The sequence below is a fragment of the Microcaecilia unicolor genome, chromosome 12 (genome assembly GCF_901765095.1).
Source record: "Microcaecilia unicolor chromosome 12, aMicUni1.1, whole genome shotgun sequence".
Taxonomy (NCBI): Eukaryota; Metazoa; Chordata; class Amphibia; order Gymnophiona; family Siphonopidae; genus Microcaecilia; species Microcaecilia unicolor.
The window spans coordinates 65,843,439-65,862,180 of NC_044042.1; the positions used below are offsets into that span (position 1 = coordinate 65,843,439).

At 44.5% G+C, this 18,742-nt stretch overlaps 1 protein-coding gene across 2 annotated transcripts in view; it reads right to left on the reverse strand.

The window, feature by feature from the left end:
- The window catches only part of NPEPPS (aminopeptidase puromycin sensitive), a 216,894-nt gene that overhangs the window by 10,858 nt on the left and 187,294 nt on the right, over window positions 1-18,742 (reverse strand). For both annotated transcript variants that reach the window (XM_030220856.1, XM_030220857.1), the window contains 4 exons: window positions 10,332-10,388; window positions 9,835-9,942; window positions 9,146-9,301; window positions 8,339-8,386 (listed from right to left, as the gene is read on the reverse strand). In XM_030220856.1, coding sequence (XP_030076716.1) covers window positions 8,339-8,386; window positions 9,146-9,301; window positions 9,835-9,942; window positions 10,332-10,388 — 369 coding nt within the window. The remainder of the gene's footprint in view (window positions 1-8,338; window positions 8,387-9,145; window positions 9,302-9,834; window positions 9,943-10,331; window positions 10,389-18,742) is intronic.

Genomic DNA, 18,742 nt, shown 5'->3' on the forward strand with positions numbered 1-18,742 from the left:
CACCTCTTTGTGAAATCTTTTCTGAAAGCAAGCAAGAGTCGGGAGACACTCTGGAAAACTCAACGAAACCCCACTCTCAACATCCAGACCGTGTGAGCCAGAGATTGGAGGTTGGGATGTAGAAGTGCCCCCTCGTTCTGCGTAATGAGAGCTGGAAAACATTCCAACTCCAGAAGAAGAGGGAATCCTATCTGACGCAGCTAGAAAAGAGCAATCAGAATCATGGCTCCACAATCTTGCTTGAGAAACAGCAAAGTCTTTTCCACTAGATGTATGGGAGGATACGCATACGGAAAACCTGTCTCCCAAAGAAGGAGAAAGGCATCCGATGGTAGCCTGCCGTGAACCTGCAGCCTGGAACAGAACTGAGGGACTTTGCGATTGGACTAAGTAGCAAAAGATCCACTGAGGGGTCTTTCGAACTATAGGCATGCTCAACTGTAGCATTATCCTGCTCAGCCTGTCGGCCAGACTGCTGTTTACGCCAATTAGATAAGTGGCTGGGAGAAAACATGCCGCATTGCGGGCCCACCGCTACATCTGCATGGCATCCTAACTCAGAGGGCAAGATCCAGTACTCCTTTGTTATCGAGTACATCACAACCCGATTGTTTGTTGAATTAAAATAATTTGGTTGGATAGCCAGGAGGGATGCAACCTTCGTCAGCAGCTTTTGACTGAGTAAGATGCCTCAGAATCAAAATAGAGAGAATTAACCACCTCTGAGGGGAATACCGAAGACTGGCGAACAGTCGGGTTACATCCTCTAGATACCCTAAACTTGATACCACTGGGAAGCTAGGATGCACTGAGCGGATGTCATGTGCAAAAGTGCCATGGGAGTTACATGAACTGCGGAAGCCATGTGTCTAGAAGTCTCAATATGTACTGTGCTGTAATCTGTTGAGACGGGCAATCATCGTGTTAAGGGAACACATGCACTCCCAGTCCATGAAGATACGCTGCAACAACAGCCAGGCACTAGGAAAAAAACATACTCTGGATGCAAAGAGAGTATAAGTATCCTGTAAATCCAGAGAGCATAACCAATCGTTTTCCTGAAGTATGGGAAGAAGGATGCCCAGGGAAAGCATCCTGAACCAAATCTGTTTAGGCCCCTTATGTCTATGATGGGACGCAACCCACAAGGAAAGACCTGGAATAGAATCTCAACCCTTCTTGCCCTGGTGGAACGGGCTCGACTGCATTGGCGCTGAGAAAAGCAGAGAGTTCCTCTGCAAGTACTCACTTTTGATGGAAGCTAAAGGATTAAGCTTCCAATGAACAATGTGGAGGGTTTGATTCCAGATTGAGAATGTATCCTAACCGGACTAGTTGAAAAACCCCACCGGTTGGAGGATAAAAGAAGTCACCTTTGGTGGAGAAAATGTAAACTTCCCCCCCGACAGGCAGAATGGCCGGTACGGACATTTTTTTTTTTTTTTTTTAGTGGCTATACTGAATTGGAGCCAGTCAAAAACCCCTCTGTTTCCTGGGGAATAGCTGCAGGGGCCTGATTAGGTGCACGCCGCTGACTAGAACGAGCGTGCTGAGGCATAGCCCGAACCGGCTGTCGAGAAGTAGGAGTATAGGTACGACCCCTTAAGGCACAAGGAAAACTACTCCTCTCTCTAAAGAACTTCCAAGATGAGGAAGTGTATGTACAGCATATCTACAGTTTTCTGCTGAGTCTCCTCCTCCAGGAGAGAGGCACACAGTCATGAGAGTCTGCGCATCACTGTACCTAGAGCAGAAATCTAGGTGTTACATTACAAGTGTCGAAAATGCCCTTGGACAGGAACCTGCGACACACCGTGTGCTACCTGACCACTTGGTGAAAAGGTCTAGCCTACTCCGGTGGGAATGCTCGTAAAGATCTGACAAGACTTGATTTGGGATGCGATCATGCCAGCCTGGTACGCCATTCTCCAAAAGAGGCTAAGGATGTATGCTCTGGCCCCGGGGGCGCCGAAGTAAGTTCTTAGAACTCCTATCTGTTCTGAGTGCAGAAGACTCAGGTGAAGATAGTAGTCCAGGACCTCTAGCATCTGGGCATTGGGATTCACAATCTCCACTGTAATGTCAGATGACCATCATTGAACTGAACTAACTACTCAAACAGAGCAGCTCAGATCCAAACACGTCCGATATGGAGGCTACTATGGGTCGAGAAGTTGCCCCAGTAGGGTGCGAACACCCATACCAGAGGCAGCATCGGTGAAGGAGACCAGGTGAAAAGCCAGATGCCGCAGGAGGGGGTAGCACCCATGGCATCCAATGGTACCCATGGTCCCGAAGCCAAGGACAAAGTCTGGAAATGCAAGGGAATCGAAACCAGACTGCTAGACCATGGCACCGACGGTACCGATGATACACATGGTACCGATGATACACATGGTACCGATGGTACCCATGGTACTTGGTACCGATGATAGTCATGGTATCTGGTATCGATGGTACCCATGATACCTGGTACCGATGGTAGCCATGACATGTGGTACCAATGGTACCCATGATATCCGGCACCAACAGCACCGACGGTACCGATGGTACACATGGCACCGACGGTGCTCATGACACCTGGTACCAATGGCACCCATGGCACCGATGGTACCTGGTCATGATATCTGGTATCGATGGTACTCATGTGCCGACGGCATCCATGATACCTGATACCCATGTATCCACGGTACCGACGATACCTGATACTATGGTACCGATGGCAGTCATGATACTCGGTACCGATGGGCGATGATACCTGGTACCGATAGTCGATGGTGCCCATGATACCTGGTGCCGATGGTGCCCATGATTCCCGGTACCGACAGCACCCATGGCACCGATGACACTCGGCATCAACGGCACCCATGGTACCGATGATACCCGGTGCCGACAGGACCCATGGTACCGATGATACCCGGTACCGACGGGACCCATGACACCGACCATGGTACCAATGTAGTTGGTATCGATACTCCTCGGTACCGACGCACCGATGATATTCGGTACCGACAGTACCCATGGCACCGATGATACTCGGTACCGACGGCACTCATGGCACCGATGATACCCGGTACCGACAGCACCCATGGCACCGACACTCGGCATCGACGGCACCCATGGTACCGATGATACCCGGTGCCGACGGGACCCATGGTACCGATGATACCTGGTACCGACGTACCGGTGCATCGACGTCCAATGCCAAAATACCTCCATAACAGAGGGAGCAACGCTCTCGGCACCGACTGATGTCTGAAGCCCGGATACCTCCATAACAGAGGGAGCAAAGCTCTGGGCATCTCCTTTGGGCATCCCTGGCAGAGTAGAATACGTCTCGTTTCTTTGAGACACTACTTGCGCTTCACAGGGAGATGATCCGGCCCAAGACACATCCGCCGATGCGCCCGAATGACCTGCCAAGCAGGAGGCGCCGAGGCAGGTGGAGACCTATTCGATGCATAACTATACCCAGCGTGCATCGGTCTCTGTCGGACTCCAGAATGATCTCCTTTGGCCATCCCTGGCAGAGTAGAATACGTCTCGTTTCTTTGAGACACTACTTGCGCTTCACAGGGAGATGATCCGGCCCAAGACACATCCTCCGATGCGCCCGAATGACCTGCAGAGCAGGAGGCGCCGAGGCAGGTGGAGACTCACTTCAAAGGTTACACCACTGATATTGTGTCACCAGGTTGCCCATTCAGTGGCTGACCAGGGATGCACCTGCTTAGGTTCCTGGTTTTTCCTGTGACATACACCTTTACCACTTGTTGGGGCTTAAAGACAGTGGTGTGCTGGAGCAGGCTGTCACAGCTCTGGAGAGCCATTTTTAAAGTTTTAATAAATGGATCCTAAAAATGTGGGCTTGTTTAGTTTGCTGGCTAGAGAGAGCCCACAGATAACAATATACCAGCACTTTCAAGAAAAAAGAAAAGAGAAGCTTATATGCTTTGTTCAGGCACAGCCCCTTGTGACTCTGGCAATTACTTAAATTTTTTCTTGCCTCAGGTACAAAAAATACCTGTATATATAAGCCACAATGAGCCTGCCATGAAAAGTACAAATGAAAAAATAAAAAAGAGATTTAACTCCGAAGACCTGAAGAAAACACGAAGCCCTAACGAACTCCGTGTCTCCTCAGACGCGGAAAAAGAAAAACTGAGGGGCGTGTCCGCACGGCGAGCGGGAAGAGGTGCGCGCACATGCGCAGTACGATCGCTCGCGCGACGGAACGCCGTAAAGAGATTTTGAGATTTTGCTTTAAAATCCTCCGGGGCCGACGTGGCGTCACCCACTTGTGAGAATATCAGCCTGCTTGTCTTTGGAGAAAGAACATTAATAAATTAACCAGAAGAAATTATAACATTTTGTCCTCTTTAGACCACAATATTAGGAGGCCACCTGAAGGAGATACAACAGGAGAAGTTTAAAGCAAAGACATAATCAAATTATATAGCTTAGCACACATCTATCTATCTAGATATCATCGAACTAAATCTACCCAGTAGCCAATTTTTTAATTTTAACAAATTCACTAAGATGTTCTGGTTGAAAAAACACATATTTTATCCCTAGGAATTTAACCACACATTTACAGGGGTAATTGAGGTAAAAGGATGCTCCCAGAGCTGTAGTTCCAGCCCTAAGAGACAGAAAAGCTTTCCTTCTCTCCTGGGTTAATTTAGTTACGTCTGGGAACATCCATATTTTTTTTTCCCAAGAAAAGTGAGTTTGCATTTCTAAAATAAAGGCGTTTAATTGCCTCCAGATCTTGTTCAAATACAAAGTTCACTAATAATGTCAGTCTTTCAGAGTCTTCAGTCATAGAAGTTTCTAGAAAATCAGTTAGATTCATAATATCGTCGTTTTTTGGTCGTTTGGGAGCCCCTGGATCTAACTGTACTTCAGATACTTTCTTTGGTTGTATATAGTAAATCTTGTTTATTGGTGGAAACATTTCAGGGGAATAATGTAATACTTCCAACAAGTATTTCTTAAATGCATCCAGTGGGCTAACTCCCAAAGACCTTGGAAAATTCAAAAAACGTAGTGTTAATCTACGATGAAAATTTTCAATCTGTTCTAATTTTCGATGGAGAAAGGTCCTATCTTTTACTGTTGTCACTTTAAATTCCTGTAAGTTCTTCATTTCTTGTTTTAAGTCCGACACCTGCAAATTAAATTCTTGCTTTGTATTTTCCATAGTTTTAGAAAGCAAATCCACTTTACTTACAAGTGATGAAATTCCTTTCGTGGAATTGGCTACTGAAGTATCCAAACGCTGTAGAGCATTCCAGATACTCTCCAGCGTCACCGTCCCAGATCTAGAAAATGGAGCTCTATGCTCAGGAAGGGAAACTTCCTTTCCCTTCCCTCCGTCGGTTTTCGCCCCCTCCACTCCTCGATCCGTGGGGCCCTGTGTCACCACTTCCGGTCCCAGAGTCTCACGCTGGAGAGGGCGTCCTTCGGGTTGGGGCGGCGGTTCGAGATCCGGGGGAGACAAGGTGACATCAAGTCCCAAGCCCCGAGGGTCTCCTTCCGACAAGGCAGCAGGACTTCTCCCGGACATTAGGGTAGATGTAGTTGTGGCGTATCGCTCCATCGTCTGTTGCCCTCCAGGGGGTCTAGGCTTCGAGGTCTCGCCTCTGACTAATCCCTTCCGCTTGGTATGGGGCATTTCGGATAAGGAGGTAACGTTATGGGAAACAAGTTTCAGGAGCTCACAGACCACAAACTAACGTGCCGCCATCTTGTCACGTGACCCATTCCTCAGTCTTTACACCCAAGCATCCTTCTACCTTTTGCTGCCACCCTGTTTGTCCATCTCAAAATCATTAGATATGACCCCCCCCCCCCCCCCAGTTTATTAAAAATTTGCTATACCGCCATGGCTAACTTGCAGATCTAGGTGGTCTACAATGGTTTAAAAAAACATCACAGAAAGAAAGGAATTACAATAAAATTAATAGGAAAGAATACTGGTCATATCAGAAGAACACTCATATCAAAATAACAAGAGATTAAGTAGGTAGGGGAAACGACAGCAGAGAGTGGGGGGAGCAGCAAATTCCTTCTCTTTTGTGTACAGAAGTCCATCACTCTCTGTACTGTAGTGTTCCTTTACGGTTTTGAAGCCAAACACATAAGCGTGTATTTTTTTTTTTTAGCATTAAATCTTTGCTGTAGGGGAGGGGAGCAGGGAGATGGGGGGCAGTATGGTTCTTGGTTTATATCATAACTTGATTTACAGTTTTCTATACTGTTGCATAATTTTAGCTGTAAATCTCTAGACCATTCATCAAGGTTTGCTGGCTTCCTCATGCTATGCACACCTTCCAGGGTTTTCATCCCATTGCAAACTGAAAACAGAGTCCATGTGAACAAAAGGCTGCCTACACCAGTGTTTCCCAAGTCAGCCCTGAAGTACCGCTTTGCCAATCAGGCTTTTAGGATATCCACAATGAATATGCATGAAAGATCTGCATAAAATAGAAGCAGTATATGTAAATCAATCTCGTGCATATTCATTGTGGATATCCTGACTGGCAAGGGGGTACTTCAGGAATGACTTGGGAAACACTAGTTTATACTCAATAAGGACACAGATTATTTATTAAACAGGTGGGAATAATTTAAATCAGTACAGGGGGTGGGATAAAGCAGCTACAGGGGGATTTTAGACTTGTAATAAGTAGCAGATCTGGAATCAAAAGGAATAAAAAGCAGAGATCACACCACTGAGCTTGAAGCTGTACAACAAGCACAATACAGGGCATGTAAGTGGAGACCATCCTGTGACATATAAGCTACTAGTAAAAAAGCCCCGTTTCTGATGCAAATGAAACGGGGGCTAGCAATGTTTTCTTCTGTGTGCATGTGGGAGTGTGTGTCCCTGCCCTCTGGCCTCTCTCCCCTCCCCCCTCTGAGTCCTTCACTGTTACAGAGCCAGCGATTTGATTTCGTGCTCTGCTGTTTTCCTTCACTGACTGTTACAGAGAGGGCGGGGCAGACACTCATAGGGAAACCGGATATCTCGCCCCCTTCACACTTCCGGCTGGAGGCTTCACAGAACGTTGGTTTTGCCTTTTATATAGCGAGATGTGTGTGCTGCCCTGGGCATCACTGCACGGGAACGGGGTTTGCGGGGATCACACGGGTTCCCCCCCCCCCCCCCCCCGGTCAGCGGGAGTGCCGTGGGGACGGAACGGTACATGCGGGATTCCCGTGGGGATCGAGGCCGCGGCAAAAAAAAGCCGCCCAAAATCCGGCAACCCGCACACGGCTTGAAAAAGCCGCAGCGGGTCACGGAAAGGGGCAGCAGAAGATTCAAATTTCAAAGCATGGTTACATGAAGATTCAAAAAGAATGTCTGCTGCTGGTTCGCCCCTTCTTCTTTTAGTGGGCGGAAACATCAAGCTCTCCTCCAATGAGGCGCCACTCAGAGTCAGAGAGCAGGAGAATGAAATTTCTTGTCTTTTTTGCCAGCCAGTTGGACTTCGTTAATGATGTCATCATACTGCTGAGAACAGCAGGCTCCAGCCAGGTCCGCTACCAGTGAATAAAGGTGGACTCTGACCATGCTTAGAATCAGACTCGTCATCAGTGCTGTAGGAGGAGAGAGAGGAGGACAGCAGCAAGCAACAGCACGAGGAGCACTGCAGGAGGAGGAGGACTCTCAGAGGTAGCAGGGGCAGATCAGCTGTGTCACAGAGGAGAGAGGGAGGGAGGGAGCAGGACGGAGCAACTGGCACTGAAGGAGAGAGAACTGGAAGGCAGCAGAAGTTCAGCAGCTGTGGTACTGTGACCAGAGCCAGACCAGAAGAGAAGGGGCAGTGAGTACTACTAGTGACTGTGAGTGAGTGACTGAGTCATCCACAGAAGAGAACTGCACAGAGGTGAGCTCAGCTAACTACTTTTATTTTTTATATGATTAGGCAGTTTATTTCTCTCATGGTGGGAACTGGCTGTTTGTGAGCTGTTTGGGTCCTCTTACTTGGTGGATGTTTGCATTTTGTATTTTCATTACAACTCAATAAAAACTAATTAAAATTCAGAAATACATACTTCCTTTTTTTATGGGGACGAGTGGGGATGGAAGAGATCACTCATGGGGATGGGCGGGGATGGAGGAGATTACTCACGGGGACGGGTGGGGATGGGTTAGATTCTGGCGGGGATGAGCGGGGACGGGTCGCATTTCTGTCCCTGTGCAACTCGCTACATCAGACTATCCTGTAAGCAACACGTTTAGTCTGCAGCAACTGATTCAGCCTTTTTATAATTGTCAAATAGTTATGCACATTCCTTGAGGAATACATATGGTAGCAACACTCACCTTAACCTCTGCAGCAATTTTCTCACTAGCAAATCCTTCGACAGACAGCTAAAAAGATATTTAACAAATTATTTCCAGGATTGAGAGTATATTTCTGCAGTCTACCTCATTCCCCTGGCACATTTTGTTATATCCTTCCCTCCCCTCTCACTATGGCAACTCTCTATAGCCTACCACATTATACCCCCCCATCCCCTCTGCACACTACAGCATTAATCCATAGGATATCTCCTTGCAACTCCCTCCCCAATATTAAATTATGGCATCCCTCCGTGGGGTAAAGCAAAAGAAAACAGTGAGGTGAATCAAAAGAGGAAAACAGTAGCCATATAGTTGGCTAATGTAAATGATGCAAATGTAGCTACATTTGCATCACTTACATTAGCCAACTATACGGCTACTGTTTTTCAGCGCATCTGCAAGGCAGAAGACAATTGAAGGATTTTACAGCCGGATCCTTGCAATAAATGTTTCCTGTTGTCGAGCCCTACATTACAACATCAGAGATTCATCAAGACCCCTGAAGCAGGCCTTCGGGCTGAAACACGGCTGTGTCGTATCATTTTTAAGTATCTTCAATAAAGACTTCTTTGTTTTCCTCTTTTGATTCACCTCACTGTTTTCTTTTGTTTTTCACGGCTTCGTGAGGTCCGTTCCTCCTTTTTGATATTTTTGTTTTTATCCCTCCCTGGGGTACCTCATTTAACACCCCCTCTATGTGGCATCCCTGCCAAGGATACCTCATCCTCCCTTCCACACAAACAACCATTTCATCTCATCCAAGGCCTCCCACCTCCTATCACATACCTTTATCAATCTAGATATTAAGAAGCCTCCTTGATAGCGGTTATGAAGCTCTTCCCAGTTGTCTTTCACAAATTTCCAGGCAGCTTTTCTACCCTGTTTACTTGCTCCTGCCACACCGCCAATAACAGATACCGTATCCTGTGGACGCACCTCTTCCTGAGGAGGAGAAAACAGGTAGTCACATCTCAATCATCTAGTGATATCAACTTCAAGGTGTTTTGCCATCTCTCCCCTCTTGGGGTCTCACAACCCCCACTTCTCTGCCAAAGTCAGGGACCTTCACTTCTCCACTCAAAATATTTCACTTAAAACCTGTAAGTCTTTCCCACTTCTCTACTACTCAGAGGGCTGCTGCATCTTTCTTGCAATGTAAGCTTGTTCTCACATATTGAAAAAAATCTTATAAGATCTATATACTAGATACAGTCCTTTATTTTGCTACAGTTTCATAGGAGTGAAAAAAAAAACTGTAGCACAGCAATACTTGAATTCTTGTACAGAACATAGACAATAAGCTTTAACATATCTGCTGTACATTCTCAACCTTCTTCACCCTCAAGGATTCCCCCCATTTATGGGTCCTCACCTATCACCTAATAACTATCCCACATCTCTTCCTCCTTCCATACAAAACCTCCACTCTTCTCCCCTTCCAGGAATACTACTCCTCATGTCCATGAATTACTTACTGAAAGGGCAAAAGTGAGAACTTTCTGAATAAGATCCGGTGCCGGAATAGCTCCCAGGACCCTCTCAATTCGATTCTTCTCCTCTTGCATGTCCGCCTGTTTGTGCAGCTGCAAATGAGAAATGGAAAAAAATAACCTTTCCCACTGTGCCATCAGAGAAGCCCAATGTCAGAGTAATGGAAGGAAGGTAACACACACAGGGCAGATACATGAATGCAGCAATAATATTCCTGATAAAGGTGACTCCCACTAGTCCAAATATATATACTACAGGAGATGATACTATTAGTTGGATAAAGAATCACTTCCCTGCACAGCTGTTCCAGCATCATACCACCATACCTGAACTGTAACGTTAGGCTTGTGTAAATGAAATCATATTCCCCTGTTACTGGCTGACATTTCAGACCATTTTTATATGTAAGATCTTTAAACAGACATTGATCTGGGTTAACAAGCTGGAGCTATGGAAATGCAAAGATGGGAAAGAAACTTACCTTTAGCATTGTATCTAATGTGGCAGCATCACCATGTTTCAAAACAGTCACATATACCTAATGGTGAAAAAACTACATGTCAGTGGCGTGAGACAGAAATGTACATAAGCACATAAGCACTGCCATACTGGGAAAAGACCAAGGGTCCATCAAGCCCAGCATCCTGTCTCCGACAGCAGTCAATCCAGGCTTCAAGAACCCGGCAACCCCCCCCCCCCCCCCCCCCCAAAAAAAAAAAAAAAAAAAAAAAAAAATTAATAATGTTCAATTGACTTTTCCCTCAGGAATCTGTCCAAACCCCCTTTAAATTCCGTAAGGCCAGCTGCTGTCACTACATTCTCTGGCAACAAGTTCCAGAGTCTAACTACACACTGAGAAAAGAAAAACTTTCTCCTATTTGTTTTAAATCTACCATATTCTAGCTTCATCTTGTGTCCCCTGGTTTTGTTGTTGTAGAAAATGGTAGTAGATAAAAACTATATGGTATATCTGGTTTGTCCATCCACATCAGCTACTAAGCTCTACAATCCTTTCCTCTCTCAGAGATCCTCTGTGCATGTGCAATGCTTTTTTGAATTCAGATACCATCATCTCCAACGTGAGGCTATTCCAGACATCTAGTCCTCTTTTTCTAAAGGAATATTTCTTTAGCTTACTCCCGAATCTATCCCCTTTCACAGTCATGTTATGACCCCTTACTCCAGAGCTTCCTTTCAACTGAAAGATGCCTACTTCTTGTGTATTTACACCAGAGGTATTTAAATGTCTATCTTATCTCCCCTTTCCCGCTTCTCCTCAAGAAAATACATTTAGGTCTTTAAGTCTGTCCCACCAAACCAACTCAGTCCTGTTTACATCTTTTTTAAGGTGTGGTCTCTAGGATTGCACACATTAGCCAAATGATATCTCAGCAGAGACTTACACAGAGGCATCCTACTGGCCATTCGTCAACCTATACACCCAAACATCCTTCTGTCTGTTGCCTTTACTACCTGTTTGACCACCTTAAAATCATTAGACACAATCATCCCCAAGTCCTGCTCTTTTGCGCATAGTAATTCACCTCCTTTACAGTATTGCTCCTGGGTTTATGCAGCTCAAATGCACGACACTGCCTTTTTAGCATTAAATCTTAGCTGCAAAACTAAACCATTCATTGAGCTTTGCTAGATTCATCATGCTATGCTACCTTCCAGGGTATCTTCCCTGTTGCAGATTTTGATATCATCTGCAAAGTGGGAGACCTATCCTAACATCCCTTTCTCAATATCATTTACAAGAATTATGAAAAGAACAAGATTGGATGGTCTGGTGGGACGCTGGAGAAATCCTCGAAAGAGGTACTCCTCCAGATCTCCTTCTTCCCAAAAGTTTTTATCCTAAGTACTGGACCTGCTGACACCCAATTCCAGAAAATATACCTAAACAAATTAAAGGGCTCAAGAACTATTAAAGACCTATATGCCCCAAGTCAGGCCTGCAAACAAAAGGGTCAGCAGGGTTGATGGCACCACCATTGCCCAACTTGGACATGAGAATAAAAGGGGAGGAGAGCTCAGGCATACTTGGTTGCAGACTTCCAGGTACTCATTAAAGAACTCCAGAATACTAAAGTAGAAACTGTGGAAGCCATGATGGCAATCTTAGAAGATATATTTGAAAGCCTGGAAATTCTTAACATAGGCAGAGGGCCAAATCAGTGATACAGAGGATAGACATGAGAACGAAAACAAAACAGACGTGCAAGCATTACACAAATGTATCTCATGAAAGAGAAAGTGGAGGGTTATGAGAAAAGAAGCAGTCATTTTACCTCCCTAGCGCTCCCAGATGTAGCATTTTTCCAGTCAATATTGGGGTAATTGAAATCACATCAATTTCAAAACTTTCCACAATTACAGAGTGTTAAAAGGTGATTCTGGACCCGCTCATATGAAAAAAATGTGGAGAAAAAAAGACCTCAGTATGACCGGCAACACCTCCCTTCAAAGGATTCACCTTATAATAAGAAGGAGTGCCTTGTTAATCATAAGTCTTAAAAAAACTCCACGTTAAATAACTTCATAAGCTGCTGTCCAAACACCTTATCAATCACTCATTGGTGGAAACACATATATGCAGTGATGATTCAACATTCAAACTTCAGGCCAAAGATCTTATGGCCAGATTGACAGAGTGTGGCTATTCCAAAAAGATACTAAAAAGAGCTTATCGCAGGGCTAAATACAACAGCAGAGATTTATTATTAAATACAGTCTCTCCTCGAGACAATGATGATGATACCATCACTATGGTTCTTAATTACACTGAAGCTGGCAACCACATATAGTAACATAGTAGATGACGGCCATCCAGTCTGCCCAACAAGATAAACTCATATGTGCTACTTTTTGTGTATACCTTACCTTGATTTGTACCTGTCCTTTTCAGGGCACAGACCGTATAAGTCTGCCCAGCACTATCCCCGCACTCCCAACCACCAGCCCCGCCTCCCACCACTGGTTCTGGCACAGACCGTATAAGTCTGCCCAGCACCATATCCACCTCCCAACCACCAGTCCCGCCTCCCACCACCGGCTCTGGCACAGACCGTATAAGTCTGCCCAGCACCATCCCTGCCTCCCGCCACCGGCTCTGCCACCCAATCTCAGCTAAGCTCCTTAGGATCCATTCCTTCTGAACAGGATTCCTTTATGTTTATCCCACGCATGTTTGAATTCCGTTACCGTTTTAATTTCCACCACCTCCCGCGGGAGGGCATTCCAAGCATCCACTACTCTCTCTGTGAAAAAATACTTCCTGACATTTTTCTTGAGTCTGTCCCCCTTCAATCTCATTTCATGTCCTCTTGTTCTACCGCCTTCGCATCTCCGGAAAAGGTTCGTTTGCGGATTAATACCTTTCAAATATTTGAACGTCTGTATCATATCACCCCTGTTTCTCCTTTCCTCCAGAGTATACATGTTCAGGTCAGCAAGTCTCTCCTCATACGTCTTGAAACGCAAATCCCATTACCATTCTCGTAGCTTTTCTTTGCACCGCTTCAATTCTTTTTACATTCTTAGCAAGATACGGCCTCCAAAACTGAACACAATACTCCAGGTGGGGCCTCACCAACGATTTATACAGGGGCATCAACACCCCCTTTCTTCTGCTGGTCACACCTCTCTCTATACAGCCTAACAACCTTCTAGCTACGGCCACTGCCTTGTCACACTGTTTCGTCGCCTTCAAATCCTCAGATACTATCACCCCAAGATCCCTCTCCCCGTCTGTACTTATCAGACTCTCCCCGCCTAACACATACGTCTCCCGTGGATTTCTATTCCCTAAGTGCATCACTTTGCATTTCTTCGCATTGAATTTTAATTGCCAAACCTTAGACCATTCTTCTAGCTTCCGTAGGTCCTTTTTCATGTTTTCCACTCCCTCTAGGGTGTCCACTCTGTTACAGATCTTAGTATCATCCGCAAATAGGCAAACTTTACCTTCTAACCCTTTGGCAATGTCACTCACAAATATATTGAACAGAATCGGCCCCAGCACCGATCCCTGAGCCACTCCACTACTCACCTTTCCCTCCTCCGAGCGAATTCCATTCACCACCACCCTCTGGCGTCTGTCCATCAACCAGTTCCTAATCCAGTTCACCACTTCAGGTCCTATCTTCAGCCCATCCAGTTTATTTAAGAGCCTCCTGTGGGGAACCGTGTCAAAAGCTTTGCTGAAATCTAAGTAGATTACGTCCATAGCTCGTCCCTGATTCAATTCTCCTGTCACCCAATCAAATAATTCAATGAGATTCGTTTGGCACGATTTCCCTTTGGTAAAACCATGTTGTCTCGGATCTTGCAACTTATTGGCTTCCAGGAAATTCACTATCCTTTCCTTCAGCATCGCTTCCATTACTTTTCCAATAACCGAAGCGAACATTCTTAAACACAGGTGGGACATTTTGCAGTCTTCTGCTTTTTTTTGACAACTAAGACTACGGATAGCCTTTTCAAGATCACACAATTTAAAAGAAAGATTGAGTCCTGCAGACATTGTGAAAAGAAAATCAACAAAGATTGTGTCTGGCACTTCAAATGTGGCAAGTGCCACAGTTGTAAAATAATGCTGCAAACAAAATCTTTTTTTAATGCTGCAACAAACACAACTTTTCAGCTCAAGCATTTTGCCAATTGTTCAACAGATTTTGTAGTTTATACCATCACCTGCCTGTGTCACAAAACATATGTAGGCATGACAACTAGGATGTTAAAGACCAGGTTGTCAGCGCATAAATCAAATTTGAGAAGATGTTTTAAAAAAACCTTTGGTGGAACACTGTTTGACTTATGGACATACCTTTGAAGATCTGCACTGCTGCACCATAGACAGGGTGGGGGGCAATCGAAAGCTTTTGCTCCAAAGAAAAGAAACCCAATGGATTTTTATTTTGAACACTATGGAGCCTCATGGTCTTTAACAGCTCTATAGAATGGAATGCCTTTTATAGATTTTTTTTTTTTGCATAATATCTAGCAGCATTCCTTCTATTTTTTTGAATTATTAGAGACCTCCAGTTACACCAACAGTTTAATCTATCTATGGTGTGAGTGATTTACATCTTGTAGGAGTTTCAGTGATGTTCCGTTTTGTTACACAGGTTTGCAGGTGTTTTTGTATTTTAAAGAAATTTAGTGCACAAGCAATTTAGTCAGTTTTTTGCTGCTGTTGGACATGTTTTAAGATCACTATGAGAATTTATTATGAGAGAACATTTTGATCGCGTTGCTGCGCGATGACGTCAGTGATGCTTTGTTTTGCTATGTGGATCAGTGAATGTTTGTGCGCTATGTATGGGTTGAATATTTAAGCATTTCTGTGAGCATTTTTAGTCCCATTTACTGTTTGCAGATGTGGCTGAGACAGTTCAATCAGTGTAATATTAAAGAACAGTGCAGTGGATGGTGACTGTGGCTTTTGAATCATGGTTTTTTGGTTACTGTCACTTTAAACAATTCTTGTCTGCAGTCCCTTTAAATTGCTCCACTGAATCCCTAGTTAAGATAGAATACAGCTGAGGTTGCTCTGAGGTTAGAGTTTCTGTAGGATGGTTGTTTTTTCAATGTCTTTACAAGTGAAGCATTGAGAGTGTAGGTGGAATTCAGAGCTGGTCTCCAATGAAGTTTGGATAGCTAGAAGTAAGTGCTATTGGATTGGGCGGGTTTCTTCATTCCTTATCTTTTATCTTTGAACATTGTAACTGTGGGATAGGATGGTGAGAGTGTGTGAATGGTGCATTTACTTTGAATTTTCTGAGACACAAAACTTTTCTTTTGTAGATTCATACCCCAACAATTATGCTAAAGTTGAGTGGTTCCTGACGAAGCCCTGAAGTGGGCGAAACGATCTGGGCCCCGTTGAAAGTCACCAGTTTGAAGTGTGGGGCATTCAGCCAGCAATGGGACAGCTAAGTTTGTTTATTTAAGTAATGCTGCTGAAGGTCACCAGTTTGAAGTGTGGAGCATTCAGCCAGCAATGAGACAGCTAAGTTTGTTTATTTAAGTAATGCTGCTGCTTGGAGTTTTTTAGTGCTCAGTAATGTTTTGAAGTAATGGTTTCATTGTGAATCAACTCTATTGACAAGATATGGGAAAATATACCCCATGAAAGAGATAAGATCACAGGCACACAAATCTTATATAGATATCAGTGTCTTGATGGTCAGACCTTGGCAGTGACCTTGGTTTCTGAGGGTATTTCCCATTTGTCATTTATTAGTGTATATTCACTACATTTGACCCTTTGAGATTGGGTTTGGCTGTTTTTCAGTTTTTGCAGTATTAGATTACCTTAGTGGCTGACTTCTCTACAACATCTCTGAAGGACTTCTCTACATACCTCTGTCTCCCTCAGCTACTCCGTTTACTTTAGCCTCAGAACAGACTCGTTCTCCGAGAGCTCTTTGTATCGAGCACGCGCATATAACCTCTCACCAACTGGGAGATAATCATACATGTCATAACATTGGTCTGATCTCGGGACACGCGGTGCTGCTCGCCAGGAAGGATGCGAGACGCATAGCGCACGGGAGATGCGGCAGGCGCACCTAACCTTTCCCTCCCTCCTGTGGGTGTGTACAGCTGCCTTCTCTCCTCTCTGGTACTGATGTTTTCTATCAGTGGTTGTTTCCGCCACCAGTCCGTGTGGCTCCTTCCCTTGGGGGCCAGTTTCTGGTTTCTCCTCTCCTAACGTCAGAAGCCTTCACCTCTTACAGAAGGTCATTCCTATCTTCAGCGCCTCAGCTACAAATTTGGTTGGAGTACACAGGTACATTTATTCTTTGCTTTTGCCTCAGTCCATTTCTGAATCCTGAGCCTGTACCCTGATACTGTCTTCTGCTTGCCGCCTGCTTGAACCATGAGCCTGAACCTGTTACTATCTTCTGCTTGTTGTCTGTCTGGACCTTAGCTTGTTCCTGTTGCTCTCTCTGGCTGCCCCTTCACTGCCCAGATCCTCTTCAAGTCCTGTTGGCCGCCAGCACCCAGGGGCTCAACAGTGGGGAACGGCGGATGTCACAAGTGAAGCTTTGGGCTTTCCGACTGCTGGTCCTGGAACAGAACTACAGCCCCCGGCTTATCTATTGCTAGTCCTGGAACAGCTCAAGGGCTCACTCGTCGTGACAACACATGTGACACTCAATGCAAAAGACTGGATAGTACCCCTCTTGCTGCTGGACTGCTGTCTGCAGCTTAGTATTATTGTGTTTAATTAAAACTTAAGGTACAAGGGATATTAAATATAAAGAACCTGACATGGAGGGGGGATGGTAGGAATGGGGATGATGGGAGAATAATGGGTTAGGCTTTCTTTCAAGACAATGAATAAGAGAGGACAAGGACCGGATATGGTGGTTGGTATAGAGGGAGGAGTCGACTAGATTTAAGGGGAGGGGGAGGGTCAAGGATGGATACAAGGGGAGGGGAATTGGGGAGGGAGAAATGTGACTAAATATGAAATACCTATTCTATTGATGTTGATGAATAATGCACTTTCAACGTTAGAGACTTTTTGGTACTATATGCATGGAATATGCAAGAATGTTTTCTTAATAAAAAATTATTGAATGTAAATATAAAGAACCTTAAGATTATATGGTCTATTGTGCGATTTATTTAGTTTTTGCTTCTCAGAAAGGAATTAAATGTAATTAAAATGCTAATGAAAACTCCCCTCTTGTTATCCCAATTAGAATAATTGACTATCAGTTAGATTACAAATGAATAAATGTGCTAGGGGTGGGTGGGAATGAAGACAGCCTCTAGAAGGCACAGAAGGGCCTAGGTCAATCTGTTAACGCTGTAGGCTGTGGCAGAAAGTTAAGTTTTAAAAACTATTCCTCAACTATGTATTTCTCCTCTCCGGAACTGGTAATCACCACTTACAGAACTATGTAAGCCACACTGAGCCTGCAAATAGGTGGGAAAATGTGGGATACAAATGTTATATATAAATAAATAAAATAGTGCTTTTTAAAATTCTGTCAATAGACCTAACCTTACCTCTTTTAAACCCCAACCTTTAAATCACCAAAGCACAGAGTACAATAAATGTTCACTTTCCCAGAAAAATGTCCTCTTCTTTCAGATGGGTAGGAAATTGAAATCCCTGCCTGAATTACTCTGCTTGCGCTCCTACATCAAGCCTATAGAGCTTAGCAAATATATGGAGAATCACCATTTTGCTGCTTTACAAATGTCAAATCGGTGCTGCCTCACATAACCGTCCATGAGGTTACTACTCCTCTGGTATAATGTGCTCTCAACTGTACAGGAGGCTGCTTTCCTCTCAGAATATAGGTCAACAAAATCATTTCCTTGACCCAAGGGGTAAAAGTAACCTTGGAGGCTGCATCGTCTTTCCAAGTTTTCCGGGACCTGAAACAGCAAAGCATTCCCACACCACTACCATCCTGTTTGGTTGTTGGTATAGTGTTTTTTTTTTTCCATAAATTTTATTGAAGAATTTGCATTTATAACAACAAACATTAACGAAGAGCATCCAACATTTGTACTAGAATATCAGATGAGCTGCATACATAAAGGTAGGAAGAACACAGCACCTTAAGGGTGCTTAGCATTGGAAATCCTAGACAGTCGTGTTATTGTCAGCAGTGTAGTGAGTCTAATAGTGTCCATGTCTTTACGGAAGACTAAAGGTTCTGCTGTTTGACAGCCAGAGCAGCTTCATATTTTCTGATTATGCAAATGTGGCTCCACCATTCTGTAAAATTCAACTTCAAATTGTCTTTCCGTTTACATATGATAAGGTGCAAAATAGTTGCAAGCATAATATTAAACAGTTTCTGATGATCATCCTCTATGAAAATGTTGAGATCAGATGAACACATGACTGTTGCTTTG